Below are 23,092 nucleotides of genomic sequence, written 5' to 3'. Positions count from 1 at the left end.
CTATGTGTGTATGTGTCTGTGGGTATCTATGTTTGTATGTGTCTGTGCTGTCTGTTTGTGTGTCTGTGTGTTTGGGGTGACTGGGGGGGGAGAGAGTATGTGTGTGTCTTTTTGTGTGTGTGTGTGTGTGTGTGTGTGTGTGTGTGTGTGTGTGTGTGTGTGTGTGTGTGTGTGTGTGTGTGTGTGTGTGTGTGAGAGAGAGTGTGCGTCTGTCTGTGTGGAGAAGGGGGAAGGAGTATGTCTGTATGGGGGAGCGGGAGAGGGTGAGGGTGTGTGTGCGTGATAGGGGGAGAGTGTGTGTGTGTGTATATAGAAGAGAGAGGGGGGGAGAGAGGGAGCATTAGGCCGCGTTTATAGTCCTGGCTACGGCAATGGCGACGCTGCGGTCGATGAAACAACCAAATTGAATTGACTTCCAGCGATCGTGACCAAGCCGTCGCGTCGCTCTTACTATAAGCGCATGTGACGGATTCAATAAATTTGTTTTGACGCGACGTCGCATCGCCATTGCCGGGACTATAAGCGCGGCCTAAGGAGGAGAGTGTGAGGGGGGAGAGACACGAAAGACAAGTGTTGAGAGGCCGAGAGAGATGTGGAGGGGGTTGCGAGAGACGGGGTTTGTGGTTCCCCAAAATTTCACAATTGAATTCTGGGGTTCTCCAACTTAAAAAGGTGGGGAAAAAAACACTGCCTCGTGGCCTTAAAAAGTACAACTGCAAGAGTCTTCTTTAGGGATAACTTCTAAATAAAGTAAAAATTCTGTAGTTCAGTGATTTCAAAGTTGCAGGTTTTTTTTTCTGAGTTATTAGACATTTCTTTAAAAACTCACGCATATCCACTTTAGATTTATTAAGAAAAAAATTGTAATGTATATATCTTTAGGCTTTAGAGAAATGGAACAGAGGACATTCCTGTGAAATGTTTTTTCTTTGAGACCGCAAGTCTACAACTGTTGCTGTAAAAAAAGCTTTATTAAAATCATTTTTATATGTATTAAGTTATGTCATAGCAATGCGTCAGCACGACAATGTGACGCCATGGGGGTTAATTTAGGTACGCAAAGGAATAGAGAGCCAAGTAAATGCATTTGGAGATAGTGACATATTAGAATTTTTAGCTACTGTAATGCATTATACTGTAGAAATCTGCCATCCGCTCGAGGTATAGATGGAATGAAACAGGATATGTGTGATCAGAATGAATCAGATGGGGGGAGAGTAATTGGGGGGCATAACCAAATAGGCGACATCCAAGGGGAGGAGGTGGGGTAAAGAAAGGGGGCAGTGCAAGTCCTCTATATCTTCAGTTGAAACCCTCCAGTATCCTCCTCCTTCACAAAGAAACAGTGCAATGAAACAGACAGCATGAAAGTAATCACAGGTTCAGGCAGTGGGGAAATCATCTCTCACTGCTACATGTTTATCAAACACAGAGCTCCCACGGTGGGTCAGGCAAAGGGAAAAACCAACCTCACAATGCTCTGCATATGCTCCCTTCAGAGCTCCCACGGTGGGTATGGCAATGGGGAAAACACCTCTCAAAGCGTCGTGTGTGCTCCACTCAGTGCGCCTGCTTCAAACTCCTGCAATCAGTAGCACTGCATGTCCGCAGTGTAAGCTCCTCCCTCTCCCCCCAGATGGGTGCCTCCAGAGACCAAATGCAAGCACAGAAAGACAGGCTCCAGGGCACACAAACTGATCCTGATCGCTTGCTTGATCAAACAAAAATAAAAAATCGTGGTCCCAATGTTGAAAAAAGTGAAAAATCTTTATTGCAGCATACAAAAGTGAACATTTTGTATGCTACAATAAAGATTTTTCACTTTTTTCTACATTGGCACCATGATTTTTTTTATTTATAATTATTTTTGTTTGATCAAGCAAGCGATCAGGATCAGTTTGTGCCCTGGAGCCTGTCTCTTTCTGTAATGCATTATACAGTGTAATGGCCTATTTTAGTATTCACGGTGTGAGTGTGTAGGTATGGTAGTGTGAGGGGGATGTTAACGCATTATTTGTCATAATTGCTAAGAAGGCATGCATTGTGCATGCCTTAATTACAACTGCAGTAATTGAAGGGTTAGCAGAAATAGCTATTATGGACAGGGAATAGTTCCGTGGGCGCCTATAAAATTTTACCACTATAAAGGATATATGAAAACCAAGCCTGTTGGTTGTGAAGATTGTTGATCCTCACGGTGGGCTTGAAAACAAAGAGAAAGCACAACACATAGCGTAATACTGTTGAAACATTAAACAAACAACATATAAGACAACATATAACAGCTGAATAGTGAAATGGTATTTTTAGGACAATAAAATCATTTAATAACAATTAATATTTACTATAATGCACAATTTGCATGGACATATAGATTTAAGCAATTAAAAATCTGAATAGGTGGTTCAACTGCTCCGTAGCACCAATGTTGATGATAGCAATGCCTACTCACCAGATGGAATAGGTTTGCAGGCAGTGGATATTTTAGAGAGTATCCCCTCTCATCTGTGTGCTGCTCTCTGCTTAGCTGGCGTCTCTGTAGGCTCGTGGGTGCAGCTCATCAGCAGGGACTCCTGCAGCTCCAGGAAGCACGTCTGAGCAGATGGAACTCAGCTGCAGCTGATTCAGCACGATGTCAGCCACGGACCACCGTGAGCTCGTCTATCTGCTGCTCACTGCTAGCTGGCGTCTCTATCCGCTCGTGGACGCAACTTGTCAGCAGGTACTCCTGCAGGGCGCCAAGCAGGGCGCTTGAATAATAGGAAACCGCAACAGCTGGTTCAACTCGTCGGCGGCTATAAGAGATGGTTAGCTGGCAGCTCACGTTGATTCACCGATGTACGGGGGGTACTACACCAATGTGTGCGGGGCGTGTAGTACCCCCCGTACATCGGTGAATCAACGTGAGCTGCCAGCTAACCATCTCTTATAGCCGCCGACGAGTTGAACCAGGTGTTGCGGTTTCCTATTATTCAAGCGCCCTGCTTGGCGCCCTGCAGGAGTACCTGCTGACAAGTTGCGTCCACGAGCGGATAGAGACGCCAGCTAGCAGTGAGCAGCAGATAGACGAGCTCACGGTGGTCCGTGGCTGACATCGTGCTGAATCAGCTGCAGCTGAGTTCCATCTGCTCAGACGTGCTTCCTGGAGCTGCAGGAGTCCCTGCTGATGAGCTGCACCCACGAGCCTACAGAGACGCCAGCTAAGCAGAGAGCAGCACACAGATGAGAGGGGATACTCTCTAAAATATCCACTGCCTGCAAACCTATTCCATCTGGTGAGTAGGCATTGCTATCATCAACATTGGTGCTACGGAGCAGTTGAACCACCTATTCAGATTTTTAATTGCTTAAATCTATATGTCCATGCAAATTGTGCATTATAGTAAATATTAATTGTTATTAAATGATTTTATTGTCCTAAAAATACCATTTCACTATTCAGCTGTTATATGTTGTCTTATATGTTGTTTGTTTAATGTTTCAACAGTATTACGCTATGTGTTGTGCTTTCTCTTTGTTTTCAAGCCCACCGTGAGGATCAACAATCTTCACAACCAACAGGCTTGGTTTTCATATATCCTTTATAGTGGTAAAATTTTATAGGCGCCCACGGAACTATTCCCTGTCCATACTGTTTTCCTGACCAGGGGGTCAGGCTTTGTGTCCTAGGCAGCCCCTTATGTATAGTTTTAATTAATATATAAGGTAATAGTTACTACACCACACACATTGCGGTTAGCGCTACCTGTTTTGTTGTTTATATAGAAATAGCTATTAGTTACGGTCACGTACGTCACTGTGTACTGTCCAGGAGTCAGTCCCGCTAGGCAGAGGTGGAGAGTTGAGACCGACCCATACCTGGGATCCGTATTCTGAAGAGTAGAATAGTGAGGTCAGGGCAGGAGAAGGCAGGATAGTCGCGGTCACTTTTCCGGGATCACGGCTGGAGAAGGCAGAATAGTAGGGGTCACAGTTCTGAGGTCGTCAGCAATAGGCAAAGAACAAAGCAGGCATGATGCGGCTTCCAGCAGGGAACAAAGTTAACAGAACCCTGCACAGGCAAGGAGGAGAGGGAAATTGCTCCTTATAAAGGTAGCAGACAGGTGCAGGCAATTGCTTCAGAAGGAGGATGACTTCCTGCCTTGGCAGGAAGTCAGCCTCTCATCTCCTGGAAAATTGGTATCTATTTTTTTTTATTGAATATGGTGATAATGATTAACAGTTTGTTGTGGTTTTTTTATATTGAATATGGACCATAAACTGAAACATGAGGTGCTACAGCAGTCATAAGTCATGCAAAATACATTGATACACGGCTTATGCATGCTCTAAATATCTTTATTAGTATCAACTTAATGCAAAGAGCAATTTATGAGCTTGGTAAATTGTCCCCAATGTCTTCGACTGTTTGAGCTGAGAAGTGCAAATGATAGTATTTCTTTCTTTTAGTAGTGTTCTCCATAAGTGCTTTATGTAGGCCTTCTGACAAGCCTGGTCATTACTGATAATACATACCTAAGCAAGTTGTTTTGGTGATAATTAGAACAAAGTTTATAGGAATGTAACAAAAGTTGCAAAAGGGCAATCAAATTAGCAAAAATTGATAATGTATAAAGGATCGCAATAGAAGTAAGATCAACCCTAAAAAGTTATTTAAGTACCTTAATAACAAAATAATTAGTAAAGAAGAATCTAGGACCCTTTCAGTGTGAGATGTGCAGGCAAATTATTAGAGATAAGGAAGAAGCAGAGGTATTAAACAAATTCTTTGCCTCTGTGTTTACCAGGGAAGAATCAATTTCAATAGTAGTGCCGCAGGAGGAAGCCACAACTTCTATATTAACGAACAATTGGTTAACTGAGGAAGAAGTTCATAGGCGGCACAATACAATTAAAGTAAATAAGGCACCTTGCCCCGATGAGTGAAAATATAAGTGCAAATAGCGCTCGTGTGACAACTTAAATTATTCTATAAATATAAATACATAAATGAACATGTGACCGTGAATAAACCTGTGATTTGGAGTCCAAAAAAAGAGTCCTGGAGCTGCCCAAAAAGTTTCTCTGGTTATCTCACAACCAGGAATGGATGTGGGAGTGACAAACCTCTTGTGGCGCTAAGGCAAGGGGTGGCCTATAGGAATGGATCGGGTCTGTCAGGTCGAGCTCACCACAAACGAGGCTGGACCGCGGTGCTGAGGTGGGAAAGGATATAACGCCACCCACAGCCACGAGGGCACGTCTTGAGAGTAGAATGGTCTGGAAGTCCGAGTCGGGGCAGGATAGGTACGGATGGTAGTGGGTGCTGTAAGCCAAGTTCGGGGTTAGAGAGAGAGAGAGAGAGAGAGACGTAATCATTTTACCGTTTGCCGAGTTCGGGGTGCCAGAGGTATGGAGAGTCTTATTGCCATATGCCAAATTCGGAGTGCCAGAGGTGCGGAGAGTCGTATTGCTGTATGCCAAGTTCGGGGTGCGGAGAGTCGTAGAGGAAGCCGGTTCGGTACACGAGGAAGACTGCAAAACAAGACAAGACAGGACTAGGGAGACAGAGAGTGATGAGAACAACTGGTTCTATGCTCAGCCGACGAGTTAGTGAAACTGCAGGGTATATGTAGGAGAGAGGATCCAATGGCAGGGTAGCAAGGTGGGGGGGTGTGGAAGGGACAGGCTGCGGAAGGGATAGGTTCAGAATGACTCCCAGGGGAGGAGCAATAAAGCCCAGTAGTTAGGCTGCATTTGATTGCAGCAATGGTTTGGGGTGCTGTGCCTTTAAGAGGCTGGTGCGCCTTGTGTGGCCGCACCTCCGTGTAGCTGCGTTTGCGGGCGCGTGACCGGGCATACCCCTAGGAACAGCTCTTGAAGAAGGAGACCGGCGTGCGCTCCCACGTGGAGCAGGAAGCGGCGTCCTGGAGGGAGGCAGTTTGTGAGCCGCGGGAGGACCCGGCGGGGCTGCAGGTGAGTGGGGAGCAAAGGACTTCCCACCTCACCCGCCCTTGCTGATATCTTCACTGATCACATCTGTCACATTCATGGTATTCCTTCGTCCATCGTGTCTGACAGAGGATCCCAGTTCGTATCCAGATTTTGGAGAACTTTTACCAAAAGACTAGGGATCTCTTCTTCTTTTTCCTCAGCTTACCATCCTCAGTCCAATGGTCAAACAGAAAGGGTCAATCAGTCCCTGGAAAAATACCTGAGGTGTTTCATTTCCAATTCTCAGGATGATTGGGCACAACTTTTGCCATGGGCCGAATATGCTTTTAACTCCGCTACCAACGAGTCCACCCGAGAGTCGCCATTTTTCATCAATTACGGTTTTCATCCCCCATGTCTTCCCGTCTCCAACATTCCTTCCGGAGTCCCGCCTGTAGATGACCGTGCCACATCTCTGCAATCAGCATGGTCCAAGATTCAGTCTGCTCTTCTTACCGCCTCTCAACGGGCCAAACATCAGGCAGATCGCCACCGCCGTCCGGCACCCAGATACAAGCCAGGGGATATGGTATGGCTGTCCTCAAGAAACATTTATTTGAAGGTACCTTCCCCAAAATTGGCGCCGAGGTTCCTGGGCCCTTTTCCGATAACTGAACAGATTAATCCGGTAGCATTCCGGCTTCAACTTCCCGACAGCATGAAGATACCAAACGTGTTTCACACATCTCTACTCAAGCCATTCGTATCCAGTCATTTTTTCCCCAACCATAACCGTAGGCCTGATCCGGTTATTACCCAGAATAGGGAAGAATATGAGGTCCAGTCCCTGCTCGATTCTCGCATATCCAGGGGTCAACTGCAGTTCCTCGTGCACTGGAAGGGTTTCGGCCCAGAAGAAAGGTCTTGGGTTCCACTTCGTGATATCCACGCTCCGGTTCTTCTGAAGACTTTCAGGAAGAAGTTTCCAAACAAACCATTTAAGGACCGTCTCGAGGCCGTTCCTGAAGAGGGGGTACTGTAAGGAATCTGGTGTCTAAGTGCCGTCAGCACGACCATTACTCACCTCCCATCGGTACTCAGGCGTCCAAGCATCTGCAGCGCAATTCCCACATACCTCCGTTGTCTGCCACTGGCACTCTGGCTCCTCGCCATCACAGGATTGCACCAACTGAAGAGGTGCCTGTTGAACCGCAGCCTCTGCGTGTGTCCCCAGCTCCGCGCTCTATGCGCACACGTGCGTCTGTCTCTGACCCCATGCGCATACGCGCGTCAGTCACCGAATCCACGCACACACGCACGCCAGCCCCAGACGTTATGTGCATGCATTCCCAGATTACAGAGCACACGCCTACCAGAGCACTTTTAACTGCTCCTGCAGTGAGGCGGCGCCCCCAAGCATCACACAGTTCCATGCAAATCAATAACTACACTCAGCTGGGCTGTAACACCTCCCTCCTATCAGGGAGGACTCCTTGCAGTCCTCCAGGCCTGCCCCCTCTTCCCATTGGCCTATCCAGCTTTATTATGCCTGTGCTTCCCATCACTCGTCGCTCGACATAGTTCTGTATGTAAGCATTTGAATACTCTCTCAGTGACTCCTCAGGTATTGACGCGGATTGGACGACTACCCCCTCTGGCTCTGGACTTCGGCTCTACTTGGACTTCGTGACTTCTGGCGTCCCTGTAACACGGCTTGTACCTTCGACCATCCGCAACTCTCCAATCCCTGATCTTGGCAACGGCAATAACTACTCCTCCTCTACTACCGGTACCGGCAAGTATTGTCTTCCTTACTATACCTGGCCTGGCAACACTAACACCACACTCCGGACGCGCTCCCTTTGCTGCGGGTGCGTGTATCCCTACGTCCCACCTCAGCACAGGGGACGGGTCTGGTCTGCGGGCAGCACCGGCGTAACACTGGCGTCGAAGGCTATCTGCTTGGAGTTTCTGTCTCCCAGTGGCCACCTTTAAGTTTTCCTGAATCCTCCCCCATAGGTCTTTCAGCCGGGAGATACGTTTGTCGACCGCTGGTACCCCCGATTATAGGGGGGAGGAGTGTAAGCGGGAAGGATGAAAGCCAAAATGTATAAAGAAGGGGGATTCTTGAGTGGAGTCATTACGAAGGGAGTTGAGGGCAAACTCGGCCCAAGGAAGCAAATCCACCCAGTCGTCTTGTGTATCGGTTACGAAACATCGAAGGTATTGTTCCAGGTTTTGGTTGGCTCTCTCCGTCTGCCCATTGGTCTGTGGGTGGTATCCAGAGGAGAATTGTAATGAAATGCCCAATTTTAGAGAAAAGGCTCGCCAAAATTTTGACACGAATTGGGACCCTCGGTCCGAAACGATGGTTGAAGGCACTCCATGGAGACGAAAGATTTCCTGGATGAAAACATCCGCAAGCCTGGGGGAATTCGGAAGACCCCTCAAGGGAACAAGGTGCGTCTGTTTGGAAAAGCGATCAATTACCACGAGAATAGTATTCATCCCTTTGGAAGTTGGGAGCTCCACGATAAAATCCATAGAAATATGGTTCCAAGGCCGATCTGGGATGGGTAATGGAAGAAGAAGGCCTGCTGGTCTGACCCGGGGTACTTTGTTGCGAGCACATGTGCCACACGCCTTCACAAACTCCTCCACATCTTTAGACATCCCTGGCCACCAGAAGGTTCGCTGAATAAGGTCGTTAGTTTTCCGTATCCCTGGGTATCCTGCCGATTTAGAGGAATGGCACCACTTGAGGACTCTCTTGCGATGTTGCGGTGCAGTGTAGAGCCTTCCCTCCGGGACCTTGACCCCCTTAGGAGCCTGTGATTGCTCGGATCGGATCTTGTCCATGATATCGAAAGAGTTGGCGGATACGATAAATTTGGAGGGAATTATCGTCTCTAGCCGCTCTTCAGATCTATCTTCTGCAAGGAACTGTCGAGACAGAGCATCCGCCTTCAGGTTTTTGGAGCCTGGAACGAAGGAGATGAAGTAATTGAACCGGGAGAAGAATAACGCCCAGCGTGCTTGTCGGGCGCTCAATCGACGTGCCCCTTCTAAGTAGAGGAGGTTTTTATGGTCTGTGAGGATGGTTATGGGAGTTTCCGTGCCTTCTAAGAGGTGTCTCCATTCCTCTAATGCCAACTTGATAGCCAAGATCTCCCGTTTACCGTCATCATAATTCTGTTCTGCAGAAGACAATTTCTTAGAAAAGAAGGCACATGGGTGTAATCTGGCTAAGGGGGAAGTCCTTTGGGACAAAATGGTGCCAGCCCCGACGTCAGAGGCATCCACTTCCAGGGTAAATGGGAGATTAATATCTGGGTGGGTGAGGATCGGGGCAGACACGAAAGTCTTCTTGAGACGATTAAATGCCTGAATGGCGGATTCGGACCATGAAGAGGGATCTGCACCTTTCTTGGTTAGAGCAGTGATGGGAGATACCGTGGTGGAAAAATTGCGAATGAAGCGACGGTAGTAGTTTGCAAAACCTACAAAGCGTTGCACGGCTTTAAGGGTGGTTGGACGGGGCCAGTCCAGAATGGCCTTTAGTTTCGCTGGATCCATAGTGAACCCGGAGTCAGAGATAATGTATCCCAAGAACGCCACGGACGTCATATGGAATTGGCATTTCTCCAATTTCGCAAAGAGATGGTTTTCCCGGAGGCATAACAGCACCTGCTGAACGTGTTTAATGTGTTCTTGGACGGACTTAGAAAAGATTAGGATGTTGTCTAAGTAAACAATGAGAAATTTGTTAAGCATGTCCCGGAAAATCTCATTGACGAAGTCCTGAAAGACTGCTGGTGCGTTGCACAGGCCAAACGGCATGACCAGGTATTCATAATGGCCATCATGGGTGTTAAATGCAGTCTTCCACTCGTCCCCCTCGCGTATCCTTACCAAATTGTAAGCGCCCCTTAAGTCCAGTTTAGAAAAAATGGTTGCTCCTTGAAGGCGGTCGAAGAGCTCCGAAATCAAAGGCAGCGGGTAGCGGTTTTTGCGCGTGATGTTATTCAAGCCCCGGTAATCGATGCATGGACGAAGAGACCCATCCTTCTTCTTTACAAAAAAGAAGCCCGCTCCAACTGGGGAAGAAGATTTTCGGATGAAACCCCTCTCCAAATTCTCTGCAATGTAAGTGTTCATGGCTTTAGTGTCTGGGAGAGAGAGTGGGTAGGATCGCCCCCTGGGAAGAACTGCCCCGGACAGCAGGTTGATCGGATTGTCGAAAGGCCGGTGCGGAGGTAGAACCTCGGATCGCGCTTTGTTGAACACATCGCAGAATTCCAAATATACAGTGGGCAAGGAGTTGACCTCCTCTGGCAAGGTACACAAACCTCCTACCTTCTGGAACAGCCTGGTACAGGTCTTGACAAATTGAGCACCCCACTGGAGGGGTTCCTGGTTGGTCCAGTCGATGTGAGGATTATGAACTTGGAGCCATGGAAGGCCCAGAATCAACTCGACGGAGGGAGTGTGGATGACATCGAGGGTAATGGTCTCCGTATGAGCCCCGACGAACTGCAGTAGCAGAGGCACCGTCTGTAGCGTGATGGAGGCCGGCTATAGAGGTCGACCATCAATGGCCTCCAGGCCCACAGGAATCCTCTTGCTGGTAAGTTGAATATTGTTCCATCTAGCAAAGGCTTGATCGATGAAATTGCCTGCGGAGCCAGAGTCCACAAATTCCAGTGCTTGAGTATGAAACCCCTCTCCAGACAGCGTCACTGGCAGCAGGATCCTGGTGGGAAGGACATCCTTGATGATGGGGGAGAGAGTCAGTGTTCCCAACGAGACTCCCCGGTATCTCATTGGGATTTGGCGTTTCCCGGCTTGTGGGGACACTGGAGCACCAAGTGACCGGAATTGCCACAGTACATACAGAGACCTGCACTGCGCCGGCGTTGTTTCTTGGCAGCGGACAGCTTATTCCCTCCCAATTGCATTGCTTCGGCGACGTCCAAAGATGGAGGTACTGGAGACACGAACGATGGGGCGGGAGACCTTGAAACCCGTTGACGGTGAGGAGAACGTTCAGTCCTCCGCTCCTGCAGACGCTGGTCCATCCGAATGCAAAGGGCAATCAAATCCTCTAGGTCAGTAGGACGTTCCCGCGCCGCAAGCTCATCCTTTAGGGGCTCCGACAGGCCCTGCCAAAACGCCGAAGATAGTGCTTCATTGTTCCACCCCGTCTCGGCAGCAAGGGTGCGGAACTCCACAGCGTACCACGCGACGGGACGATCTGCCTGGGTTATGTGGTGGAGGGAGGAAGCTGCCGTTAACTGCCGTCCAGGTGTGTCAAAGACCCTTCGGAACTCACGGGCGAAGAGGTCGATGTCCTGTGTGATGGGAGATTGTTGTTCCCAAATGGGGAGGCCCAGGCCAGCGCCTCGTCGGAGAGAAGAGTCACGATATAGGCGACCTTAGAGGTTGAGGAGACAAAACGAGAGGGTGAGAGTTGGAATTGGATGAAACATTGATTAAGGAAGCCCCTACATCCTTGGGGTTCCCCAGTGTAGCGGTTGGGGGTCGGAATTCGGGGTTCCATAGTATTTATTTATTTATTTATAAAATATTTTACCAGGAAGTAATACATTGAGAGTTACCTCTCGTTTTCAAGTATGTCCTTGGCACAGAGTAAAACAAATAATACATGGTTACAAGTACAGTTACATAAATGAACAGGGTATACATTATATACAAGACATTGCGTGCACAGTTAAAGAAAATATATATTATGGGCGTATGAAACAGTTACAGACCAGATTAAAATGTGAGACAGCCTTAGATTTGAAAGAACTTAAACTGGTGGTGGATGTGAGAGTCTCTGGTAGGTTGTTCCAGTTTTGGGGTGCACGGTAGGAGAAGGAGGAACGTCCGGATACTTTGTTGAGCCTTGGGACCATGAACAGTCTTTTGGAGTCTGATCTCAGGTGATAAGTGCTGCAAGTGGTAGGGGTGAGGAGCTTGTTCAGGTAGCTGGGTAGCTTGCCCATGAAGAATTTAAAGGCAAGACAGGAAAGGTGAACTTTGCGCCTAGACTCTAGTGTTGATCAATCTAGTTCTAGTAGACGGAGGAGATGCAAAGACCGTTGCGGAGGACGTTGAGACCATTGGTGAAGGTCCCAGACTGGAAGCTCGGGCTTGAACGGTAAGGGAATGAAGGCTCTGCTGAAGCAAATCCATCCGCCTATCATTTTGTTCCAGATACGTCCCTAGCCTGGCGAAGAGATTAGAGTGGGAAGTTAAAGTACACTCCACCTCAGCAGGGTCCATGTTTGTTGGGCTGAGCATAATGTCAGGTCGAGCTCACCACAAACGAGGCGGGACCACGGTGCTGAGGTGGGAAAGGATATTACGCCACCCACAGCCACGAGGGCACGTCTTTAGAGTAGAATGGTCTGGAAGTCTGAGTCAGGGCAGGAGATGTACGGATGGTAGTGGGTGCTGTTAGCCAAGTCCGGGGTTAGAGAGAGAGACGTAATCGTTTTGCCGTTTGCCGAGTTCGGGGTGCCAGAGGTGCAGAGAGTCGTATTGCCGTATGCCAAGTTCGGGGTGCCAGAGGTGCGGAGAGTCGTAGAGGAAGCTGGTTCGGTACATGAGGAAGACTGCAAAACAAGACAAGACAGGACTAGGGAGGCAGAGAGTGATGAGAACAACTGGTTCTATGCTCAGCCGACGAGTTAGTGAAACTGCAGGGTATATGTACTGTAGGAGAGAGGATCCAATGGCAGGGTAGCAAGGTGGGAGGGTGGGGACGGGACAGGCTGCGGCAGGGATGGGTCCAGAATGACTCCCAGGGGAGGAGCAATAAAGCCCAGTAGTTAAATAAAGCAATAAAGCCCAGCATTTGATTGCAGCAATGGTTTGGGGTGCTGTGCCTTTAAGAGGCTGGTGCGCCTCCGTGTGGCCGCGCCTCCGTGTAACTGTGCTTGCGGGCGCGTGACCGGGCATACCCCTAGTGACGGCCCTTGAAGAAGGAGACCGGCGTGCGTGCGCGCACCCACGTGGAGCAGGAAGCGGCGTCCTGGAGGGGGGCAGTGTCAGGGGAGACTCCTGTGGCGGGTAGGATCTCGGTGGCCGGAACAGCAGGAGCGTAGTAGGGGTCACAAGCATAGATCAGAGGCAGGCGGCAGATAGCAAAGTCAGGTAACAAGCAGGGGTCCGAGGCAGGCGGCAGGTAGCGAAGTCAGGTAACAAGCAGAGGTCGGCAATGAGGAGACTGGAACAGGACAGGCGAGCAGGGACAGGTCTGGGAGCAGGGACTAAGAACGGGAACAAACAGGGACAAGCCAGATTACCAGCAAGGGCCTTACTGCGAACAGACTGAAATACAGGTACAGGAACAGATCAGGATCAGAGGCATGTGCATAGGAGTCTGACTTGAAACAGAGGCAAGGGAGGAACAGGAATGGGAGGTTTATATAGGCAGGCTGGGAGGTGGAGCACAGGTGCAGAGGTGTCAGGTATCAGAGTCTGGAATGTTCCTTAGTTTAGCAGCAGCAATCCCGGTGGACAAGTATAGGTACTGCAGGCTAGAACAAGACATTGAGAGTGTCAGCAGTCCCGGTGGCCAAGCATGGGTACAGCAGGCTAGAGAATATGACATTACTCCCCCCTCCCAAGAGCGTTCTCCGGACGATCCTCCAGGCTCTTCCCGGAGGCCTTGATGAAAAGTGGACTCAAGGTGACCCACCTCTGGTGGTTTGTCAGCGGGCAGAGGGTACGCCACAGGTACATTGGGTGTTGCAGGGAACCTCCGAATGGGTGCGCTCAACCCAAAAGCAGGGGCAGAGACATCAGGAACGTGGGCATCAAGGACGGGTGCAGCCTTTCCACATGAGTCAGTGGGGACACAGAGTTTGCTCTCCATGGTCTCCTCTTGCGACTGCCGTTTCGTGGCATCACCGAATGAAAGAACAGCTATTTGAGTTTTCGGCTCTTGAAGCTGTCCTTCTGCACTTCTTTTCCCACTCAAAGCAGTTGTCAGTTCAGCTTCTTTGGAGTTGAGTCGCGACTCCATATCTCCCAGCTGACTTAGAACAAGGCTTAAATGTATTTCGTTTTCTTTATTTCTGACCTGTAGCTGCCGGTACTCCTCCCAGACCTTGTCCAGCTCCAGCTGCAGCCGGGCCTTCTCATGGGCTGTGTGATTCAACACTTTGCAGGCCTCAGCCATCTTGACCTGATAGCGCAGTGTCAGGCCAACCACTTGACGGACGGACACCTCCTCCCTCTCTTTTTTGGCAAGCTGTGTCTTGAGCTCAGGGATCAGCAGCGCTGTGAGATGCTGTGATGTGTGTTCAGCTATCAGCTTTAGCTCTTCCTTTTTTAGGTATTGTTGCAATTTCCACTCCTCAGTGAGAGATCCCTGGTTAAGTGCATACTGCAATTCTCTTCTCAGGACTTTCATCTCTTCACTGAGATCATTTTGAACTCGCTTCCATGCATCCCTCATCACGTCTTGGAGCTCTGCAAATTCCTAAGCTATGATCTCAGCAGCTTGTCTTTTCCAGGTCTCTTTCTCTTGGGTGTACTGGCTGTTAGGGATGGAGCAGTGTCTCTGCTCCTCTAAGTCTTGCTTCAGTGTCTGGACCGCCTTGTGCTCCCTCTCAAACAGGGTTACCTGGGCTCTAAGCTCCTCCTCAAGTGAGGCGATGGTTATGCTCAGTGTGGCCTTCAGCTCCTCATGCTGCTCTTTGGGGACACACTGGGTACTCAGATACTCTTGCAGCATTTTTACCTTGTAGGCAGTCTGGAAACTTTCTTCCTGCAGAACTCGCTGCTTTTCCTCAGCATTCACCCATTTCTCTTTTGTGTCCTGCAGATGTGTATGCAGTTCTTGCAGCTGACTCTGTAGCATATTTTCTGCTTGTGTGCGCTGCTCCAGGGAGACACGTTCTTCTTGCAGCACTCTCTCTGCATCCTGCAGTGCTGTCTGCACGTCTATTTATTCCCGGGTCAACTGTTTCTTCTCCTCTCCTAATTCATGGAGTTTCTTATCTCCTTCACTGACTTGGACATAGAGATTCTTGCACTCTTGGGTTACAGTTTCAAAACTGATATTTAACCCTTCGAAGATTTCTCTCAATGAACATAGTTCTGTATTGAAGTGGCAACTCTTCTCCTTAGAGGCTTCCAGCTCTGTAGTAAGCCTGTGAACCTCTTTCTGAGATGCTTCCAGTGCTGCGTCAACTTGAACCATGAAAGTCTGGTACTGGGCAGAATCAGTGTAGGCCTTCTCCAGCTTACTTGACAAGATCACCCTGTCATTCTCCAACTGATATTTTTCTTTTTCCCAGTCACCCTCTGCTTTTTCTAGTGCTAATTGTATCCTTGACTTTTCTTCAATCAATAGTCTCTTCTCCTCTTCTGATTCATGTAGTCTTTTATCTCCTTCACTGGCTTGGACAGAGAAGTTCTTACTCATTTGGTTTATAGTTTCAAACCTACTATTTAACTCTTCGGAGGCGTCTCTCATAGAACGTATCTCTGTTTTCAAGTAGCATCTCTCCTCCCGAACGACTTCCATCTCTATTTTGAAGTAGCAAATCTCCTCCTGGGAGACTTTAAGCTCTGTATTAAGCCTGTCAATTTCCTTCATAGAGATTTCCAGGAATTCGTTACTTTAGAAGCGAGGCGCTGATCCTCAGCAGCATCAGCATATGCCCTCTCCAGCTCACCTGACATGACATCCAGGTCACTCTCCAACTGGTGCTTTTCTTTTTCCTGGAGAACACACTTAGCAATTGCTGAGGATAGACAGCTCTGTAGTGCAGCCTTGGCTTCTTGCGCTTTATCTAAACGTCCATGAAGACAATCAATCTCTTTTCGTGCAGATTGAAGTGTCTGAGTTAGGGCATCTTTTCCTGGATTAAATACATCGTTCTTTTCTTCCACTATTCTTGGGATAAGTCTGTGAGTTGCCTTAAACTGCAGCATATCTCTTTCATCAAATGCAGACTCTGGGGTTAAAGGTTCATCCTTAATTTCAACTTCCACAGTAATACCTCCCCTCTTTTTCCTCTTCTTCCTTGCTTTGAGAAGTTCTGAAGAATCAGTGGTACTGTGTTCACATTTACTGTTCAAGACTGTTTTTTGAGTGGGAGCCATCATTTCAGACATGGGGAAACCACACTTCCCAAGAAACCAGTAAAGAGGAAATGTGTCTTAAATAGAAATGTGAGTCTGAAAATCTGCAGTGGCCCACCCACAATGCAGAGACCATTCTTGTCCAGGTAATGAAAGTCTGAAAATGGCAAAAACAGGTACTGCAGGGAGGGTTTTTTGTTTTTTTTTGTAAAAGGGAATTCTTCTCAGGGAGAAAGTGGCACAAAAAACCCTGCAGAAACCTTTGCAGCAACAAAATCTTCAGGATCCCAACTGGGATTTCAAAAAACAAAAAAAAATACTTATCTTCCTCCAAGCGGATGGGGTCTGCTGAAGCTGGAAGGCAGATAATCTGTTCCAGCGAGATCCAGAAGTGGCCTCTGTTTTCTGTCACGGGAGACTCCTGTGGTGGGTAGGATCTCGGTGGCCGGAACAGCAGGAGCGTAGTAGGGGTCACAAGTATAGATCAGAGGCAGGCAGCAGATAGCGATGTCAGGTAACAAGCAGAGGTCGGCAACAAGGAGACTGGAACAGGACAGGCGAGCAGGGACAGGTCTGCGAGCAGGGACTAAGAACGGGAACAAACGGGGACAAGCCAGATTACCAGCAAGGGCTTTACTGCGAACAGACTCAAATACAGGTACAGGAACAGGAACAGATCAGGATCAGAGGCATGTGCATAGGAGTCTGACTTGAAACAGAGGCAAGGGAGGAACAGGAATGGGAGGTTTATATAGGCAGGCTGGGAGGTGGAGCACAGGTGCAGAGGTGTCAGGTATCAGAGTCTGGAATGTTCCTTAGTTTAGCAGCAGCAATCCCGGTGGACAAGTATAGGTACTGCAGGCTGGAACAAGACATTGAGAGTGGCAGCAGTCCCGGTGGCCAAGCATGGGTACAGCAGGCTAGAGAATATGACAGGCAGTTTGTGAGCCGCGGGAGGACCCGGCGGGGCTGCAGGTGAGTGGGGAGCATGCCGAGGGCGGCGTGACTCCCAGGTTGTTATAGGGTCGTGGATAAAGTCCTCTTCTTATGAATGATGACCTCAAGAGAAGGAAGAAAAAAAATACAAAACACTGCAATAGTGCATTACCCAAGGACTATATGTGGTAAAAGAACAGAGCAATTTATTACAAAAATGCAAAAAAATAAAACAGCATACATAAATATATCAATTATAAAACAACTCGGTGCGGCTGCACCTGATAGAATAAAACTTGTTCCGCCGTGAGAAAAATTGGAATCCTACTCACCAGAGGTGGCTAGGACATGCGCATTTGGTTTTTGGTTTCATTAGCTGGTTGACACCGCTCGCTGTGGGGTGAAATACATCAGCAATTCGAGCAGATCCGCCTTCCGTGCTCGGAGTCAGCTGCTGCCAGAGTTTCATCGATCGGCTTCTCTGCTGACGTCACCTCCAGTATCTTGCTGCTACGGTGTCCCTGCTGTACCAAAAAACGTCCAACGCGTTTCGAAACTCCTAATTGTGGGTTTCTTCGTCAGGGATAGATGCTATATGGATGTGTACTCCTATATATACCCCCAGTTCTTTCAATTTGGGCAATTAACATCATTAGATCATTGAAAAAACAGCCGGTGATACTGTTACCCTCCTTTCATATTTTAGATAGATAAAACAATGACTCGTTTGTAATACAACAACAAAAGATAATTACTAAAATGCAATTATCAAAATATTAGGATATTTAGCACTTAAATACTAGGTCGTCCTGTATATAAAGAAGATAGGACAATTACAACCATCCTTATAATATAGATAGGTGGAACTTGGATATTTAACTACAGACGACCGAGCATAAGTGCATCAGACAATATTCAATAACATATACAGCAACATTATACAGCAAAGTTAATTACGTGACAATTGGTATTAGAACAATAGATACAACAACATATAGAATAAAATTCAACAACATATAGAATGAAATTCATCATAGATATTGGAGAGGCACTTTAATAGGATGGAGATTCAAGAGATTGATAAACTAAATTAGAATTAGATGGTTGATAATTATCTTGTATGTCTTCACATCGGGACACATTTGATAAATGTGATTAAAAAGTAATACAAATTATAATAAAATTTATATTATTTGAGAGAAAAAGAAATTAAGAGAAAAAGAAATTAATTAAAGAAAAAGCATAAATTAAAGAAAATATGTTTATAAATAAAATTATTACTTAAGGATACTTGATGTTTATAAAGTATTATTAGAGAAACATTGTTTGAGAAAGCAGGCTGTAACAATAACTTGTAATGGACTATGGCAATCAAAAGTATGACACTTGTCGGCAGACAATTCCATTGTCCATATTTTACATTTTTGAATCGTATGAAATTATTTAAGAAAGGCGGAAAGGTCAAATTCTACATTTAACCCCTGTGGACTAAGCGTTTTTAATTCAAAAATCCAAAAGGATTCTCTTTTGGAGATAAGATTTATTTTATCTCCTCCTCGCTTACAGAAAATGGGACATTCGATGGCATGGCATTTCAGTCCTGCTGGGCTCTGAGCATGTTCTAATTTGAAGTGGAGTGACACATTATGGGATTCAAATCCCCTTTTGATGTTATAAATGTGTTCCCGTAATCTTCTTTGTAAGGTTCTGCCCATGCGGCCCACATATTGTAGGCCACGCGGGCATTCCAAAAGGTAAATCACAAACTGGCTTTTTTTGGAATGCCCAGGTGGCCTACAATATGGGAAACAAGTATTTGGGAAACAAGAATAAACAGGCCATTTACAAATTAAATTGGGATAAATTTGGAGAATCCTTGATGGAGAAGGATTTAGGAGTGCCTGTAGACAGTAGACTTGGCAATAGTGCCCAAAGTCATGCAGTAGCTGCAAAGGCAAACAAGATCTTATCTGGCATTAAATGGGCAATTGATAGAAAGGAAGTAAACATAATTATGCCCCTTTATAAAGCATTAGTAAGACCACACCTTGAATATGGAGTACAATTTTGCGCACCACTCCATAGACATTATGGGACTAGAGAGAGTGCAGAAAAAAGCCACCAAGTTAATAACGGGGATGGATAATCTGATTTATGAGGAGAGGCTAGCTAAATTAGATTTGTTTAGATTTAAAAAGATGTCTAAATAAAGGATATGATAACTATATACAAATATATTCGGGGACAATACAAGTAGCTTTCAAAAGAACTATTCATCCCACGGGCAGTACAAAGGATACAGAGTCATCCCTTTAGGTTGGAGGAAAGGAGATTTCACCAACAACAAAGGAAAGGGTTCTTTACAGTAAGGGCAGTTAAAATGTGGAATTCATTACCCATGGAGACTGTGATGGCAGATACCTTAGAATATCTTCAAAAAAAGGTTGGACATCTTTTTAAAAAGGAAAGGTATACAGGGATAGAGCAAAATAAGTAAACATGGGAAGGATATTGATCCAGAGAGTAATCCAATATTTGGAGTCAGGAAGGAATTTATTTTTGCCCTTCTGAGATATCATTAGACGATATTTCACTGGGGTTTATTGTTTGCCTTCCGCTGGATCACTATACTGTAAGTACAGATATACAGTAGGATAAATTGTCTGTCATGTAAATTTAGCATACGTTGAACTTGATGGGTGTATGTCCTTTTTCAACCTCATCTACTATGTAACTAAGATCTTTAGTAAGTACGCATTACAAATCATATTAATAAAAGTCTGGAATTGGGATGGAAATGTTGACTGCGAAATAAACCAGATTAACTATGTGAATTAACAGCATTCTCTACATTAAGGGTTAAGTTACAAGATATTTTGTTTCAGGGCTTCCCCTGCTGCATATTATATAGTGTTACTGAAATGTTAATGTGAATACTTGAACAAGACGTTTAATAAACCACCCCCCCCCCCCCAATCGCAGATAGGGACCATGGGTGGGAATCTACATGTATTACCGTGTCTGGTGCAATACTTGTTGGGCTCACAGGAGGCCTGAGCCTCCGCTGATGGGAACCTGGGGTGTATCCTGGAACGATACTTGTAGGGCCTCCACCTGTGCAGGATTCTAGAATGTAGCATGACCCGACACAGGACCCACATACAGTAACCAATACACCAGGTTATGGATAAAACAGTTTACTATATGCAGAACAATAACAATATAACAATAGTGTCACCCTGTAACACTAGGCCTCGCATGGCCGTAACCCCACACCATATTCCCCAACAAGTGTACTCAAGAGTCCCAAGCCCACCCAAGTGTGAGACAGCGCTGCCCACTAATTTAAGTAGATGGTTGGTGCATGTGTTGTGATGAAGGTACACCCGGGCACGCAGATGCTGTACTTGGGATCCGCCGATCTAGAAGGGAGATCCACGACATCCCCGCCTCTACGGTAGATAACTCCTGCGTGGAGTCAGAATGTCTCTGACATCAGATACTGCAGAGAGTGATCTAGTCTGACCACCAAGGACCAGGATGTAAACGCGTTCTGGCTGTGACCCTCACTTATGCTGGTTCTACAGGACCGTGTTCTTATCCTATGGGCCGGTCCCTGCAGCAACCACAAGCTGAGGGGAGTCGGGGCCTAGCTGGGGCCTAACGGGGGATCTCTGGCCTAGTGCAGGGGCTACTGGCTCCCTGCACATGTACACCCTACCCTTACTCTGTCCCAGCTCCGACTGACTAGTGTGGTCTCTGCCTGATGACTATATCCTGTCAGCAGGGGAATCCTAGGGCCCTATTGGCTATCGCGCAACATGGGACTGCCACCAAGGCTCATGGGACATGTAGTCCCTGTAAACAGCCCTTTGTTATTGGCTGCTGGTTCGTGCGCTTACACCTGCGCATGCGCGAACCCAACATGGCCACCGGACTTTTGGCACTATACTGCGCATGCGCGACTACACTGCGCATGCGCGACCGCATAGAAGATGGCGGCGCCTTGCTGCCGATGCCGCCGGGAGCCCCCGACAACGCACTCGCCCCCGCAGCTTCCCGAGACGCTGCGGGGGTCCCCCCTGCTAAGCCGAGGTAAGGGGGCCCAGGGGGAACCCTGCTACACATATAAAGAAAATACAAAATAAACTAATGCAGATTATGGCATAGTCTGAACTGCATAGAAGTTAATATCTGTAGACATCAATATTTGATGGTCTATGTGAAAATCTTTTATTCAGCTTGTAAAGAAGATCTTCAAGAACAAAAATGATAACATAAAGCATTGCTTTTACATGCAGGGTTCCAATGAAAGCCAGCAGAGGGATGCAGCAAATGTTCTCGAAATTATCTCTGCAGAAGATATTGATTTATTGCCATACATGGACTGGGAGACTCCTGAACAATTGCATAAGCAACAGGCTCAGAGTACATCATTGGTAAGTACACGTTTTAATATTGATATAGTGTTTTGGTTGGAATTCAAATAGCTAGGTTTGTTATCAACAGATGCTCAAATCCCAAAAAAGAAAAGTTTAACGTTTTCTGGACTGAGAAAATTATTTCACTCCCTCCCCTCTCTGTTACTGACTATCAATTTGTCTAATCTTCACTACAGTAGGTCATGTTCCTGTTCTCTGTTGGGTTCTCTCCATCAGTTTGCTTTCAAAGGTCAGCATCCAGGTGTAGCAAATACATCAAATTTATAATACACAACGAGACACAGTGACCCATATTTACTAAGTGGTGCTACACGCACATATTCACAGAGCTCTTTCAAACGGAGCACCATTCATCCAGTCAAGAACATTCGAGCGTGGCCATTTGGCCACCACCAAACTGCCACCGGTGCTCCAAAACCACACGAAGCCGCGGCCAAATTATTTAGATAGAGTTGCTGGGGGAGGTACGAACAGGTCACATTTGATGATTATGGATCTTTAGGCTGCACACCTAGGGAGGTTAGGCTGGACATATTTTAAAGGACGGTCTTTAAAGGAACCATAGGACCTTTAGTGCCATTGGACACTAGCAGGCAAGAGGGAACTAGCAGCCTGCTATTGTCCAATGGCAGGGTCCTATTTTGCACCCTGTATCATAAGCTTTCGTGACTGTTCAGGTGCCTAGATTTTACTAGATTGAGCAGTCTCATTTAGAAATATACATGTAAGTTTCAATAAAACAGAAAACAGTACTTTTAGAAGTGTTTCTCTGAAACAAATTAGATTTAAATTAAATTGCCATATTTGCTAAAACAAAAAGTGTTCCTTCATAAGGCCTCGGCCAGGCTCCCTGCCAGAAGAAACCTTACAGTCCATTCACGTGAATGGGCTTTAAGGGCTATATTTACTAAGCCATAATGGCAGTTGTCTTATGGAGTAGAACGGCTTAGAAAATATGTCTGTGACGATGGGGAGGATTTAGCCCGGGATTAAAGGGGTTACACCCCAATTGGCCACCCTCTACCCTCACCTGGGAAGCAAGGGGTTAACTGGACTGAGGTCCAGTAATGTGTTTTTACCTCGCTTCAATATCCAAATGCTTATTCCCCTGTGTAACTGTATTGTGTTATCCTGGTGTTTGCACTCACACATACACTAGGGTTGATGCGGGAGGGCAAGGGTTAATATTTCTTTAGTGATTATAGCCCTTTGTTTAAATTACCCTCAAAGATGCCTGCCTACTAAATGCAAATGGTCAGGAGAGCGACCAAATGGTTAGGAAGCAGCCCCTGATCAAAGGCTCAGCCACTCTACCTGTTTGCAGGAAGCTGGAGTGGGTTGTGAGCGTTATAACTCACACTTACAAACCATAGTATCCTGTAGACACCCCATGTGGTAGACTGGCCAAACGCCTCTGATTTAGGAGTGGGGCTACAGAATGACTGACCTTATTAAATATAAGAATATTATGAGATGTCCTCGGCTAAACGCGCTAAGAGTTACATATGTGTATTCGTGGGACTTACCCGCAACTAACGGTTACAAACACCTGATGTTTAGCCAGTTCTAGGGACAGATATTAATATCTCTCTTAATTGTAATATTACACTGTAATATTTAGTCTCGTTGGGAGCGTCATGCGTGCCAGAATGTATTAATATGTCTCGCGTGCCGGTAGGTATCACTGAACTGAAGTT

The 23,092-nt window shown here is 46.8% G+C and overlaps 1 protein-coding gene across 2 annotated transcripts in view; it reads left to right on the top strand.

Moving 5' to 3' along the window:
• PARP4 (poly(ADP-ribose) polymerase family member 4) overlaps positions 1–23,092 on the top strand; it is a 154,234-nt gene that overhangs the window by 91,163 nt on the left and 39,979 nt on the right. For both annotated transcript variants that reach the window (XM_075592310.1, XM_075592309.1), the window contains exon 30: positions 21,255–21,392. In XM_075592310.1, coding sequence (XP_075448425.1) covers positions 21,255–21,392 — 138 coding nt within the window. The remainder of the gene's footprint in view (positions 1–21,254; positions 21,393–23,092) is intronic.

This window comes from Ascaphus truei, chromosome 3 (assembly GCF_040206685.1).
Source record: "Ascaphus truei isolate aAscTru1 chromosome 3, aAscTru1.hap1, whole genome shotgun sequence".
NCBI lineage: Eukaryota > Metazoa > Chordata > Amphibia > Anura > Ascaphidae > Ascaphus > Ascaphus truei.
This window is presented reverse-complemented; position numbering and strand designations above follow the sequence as displayed.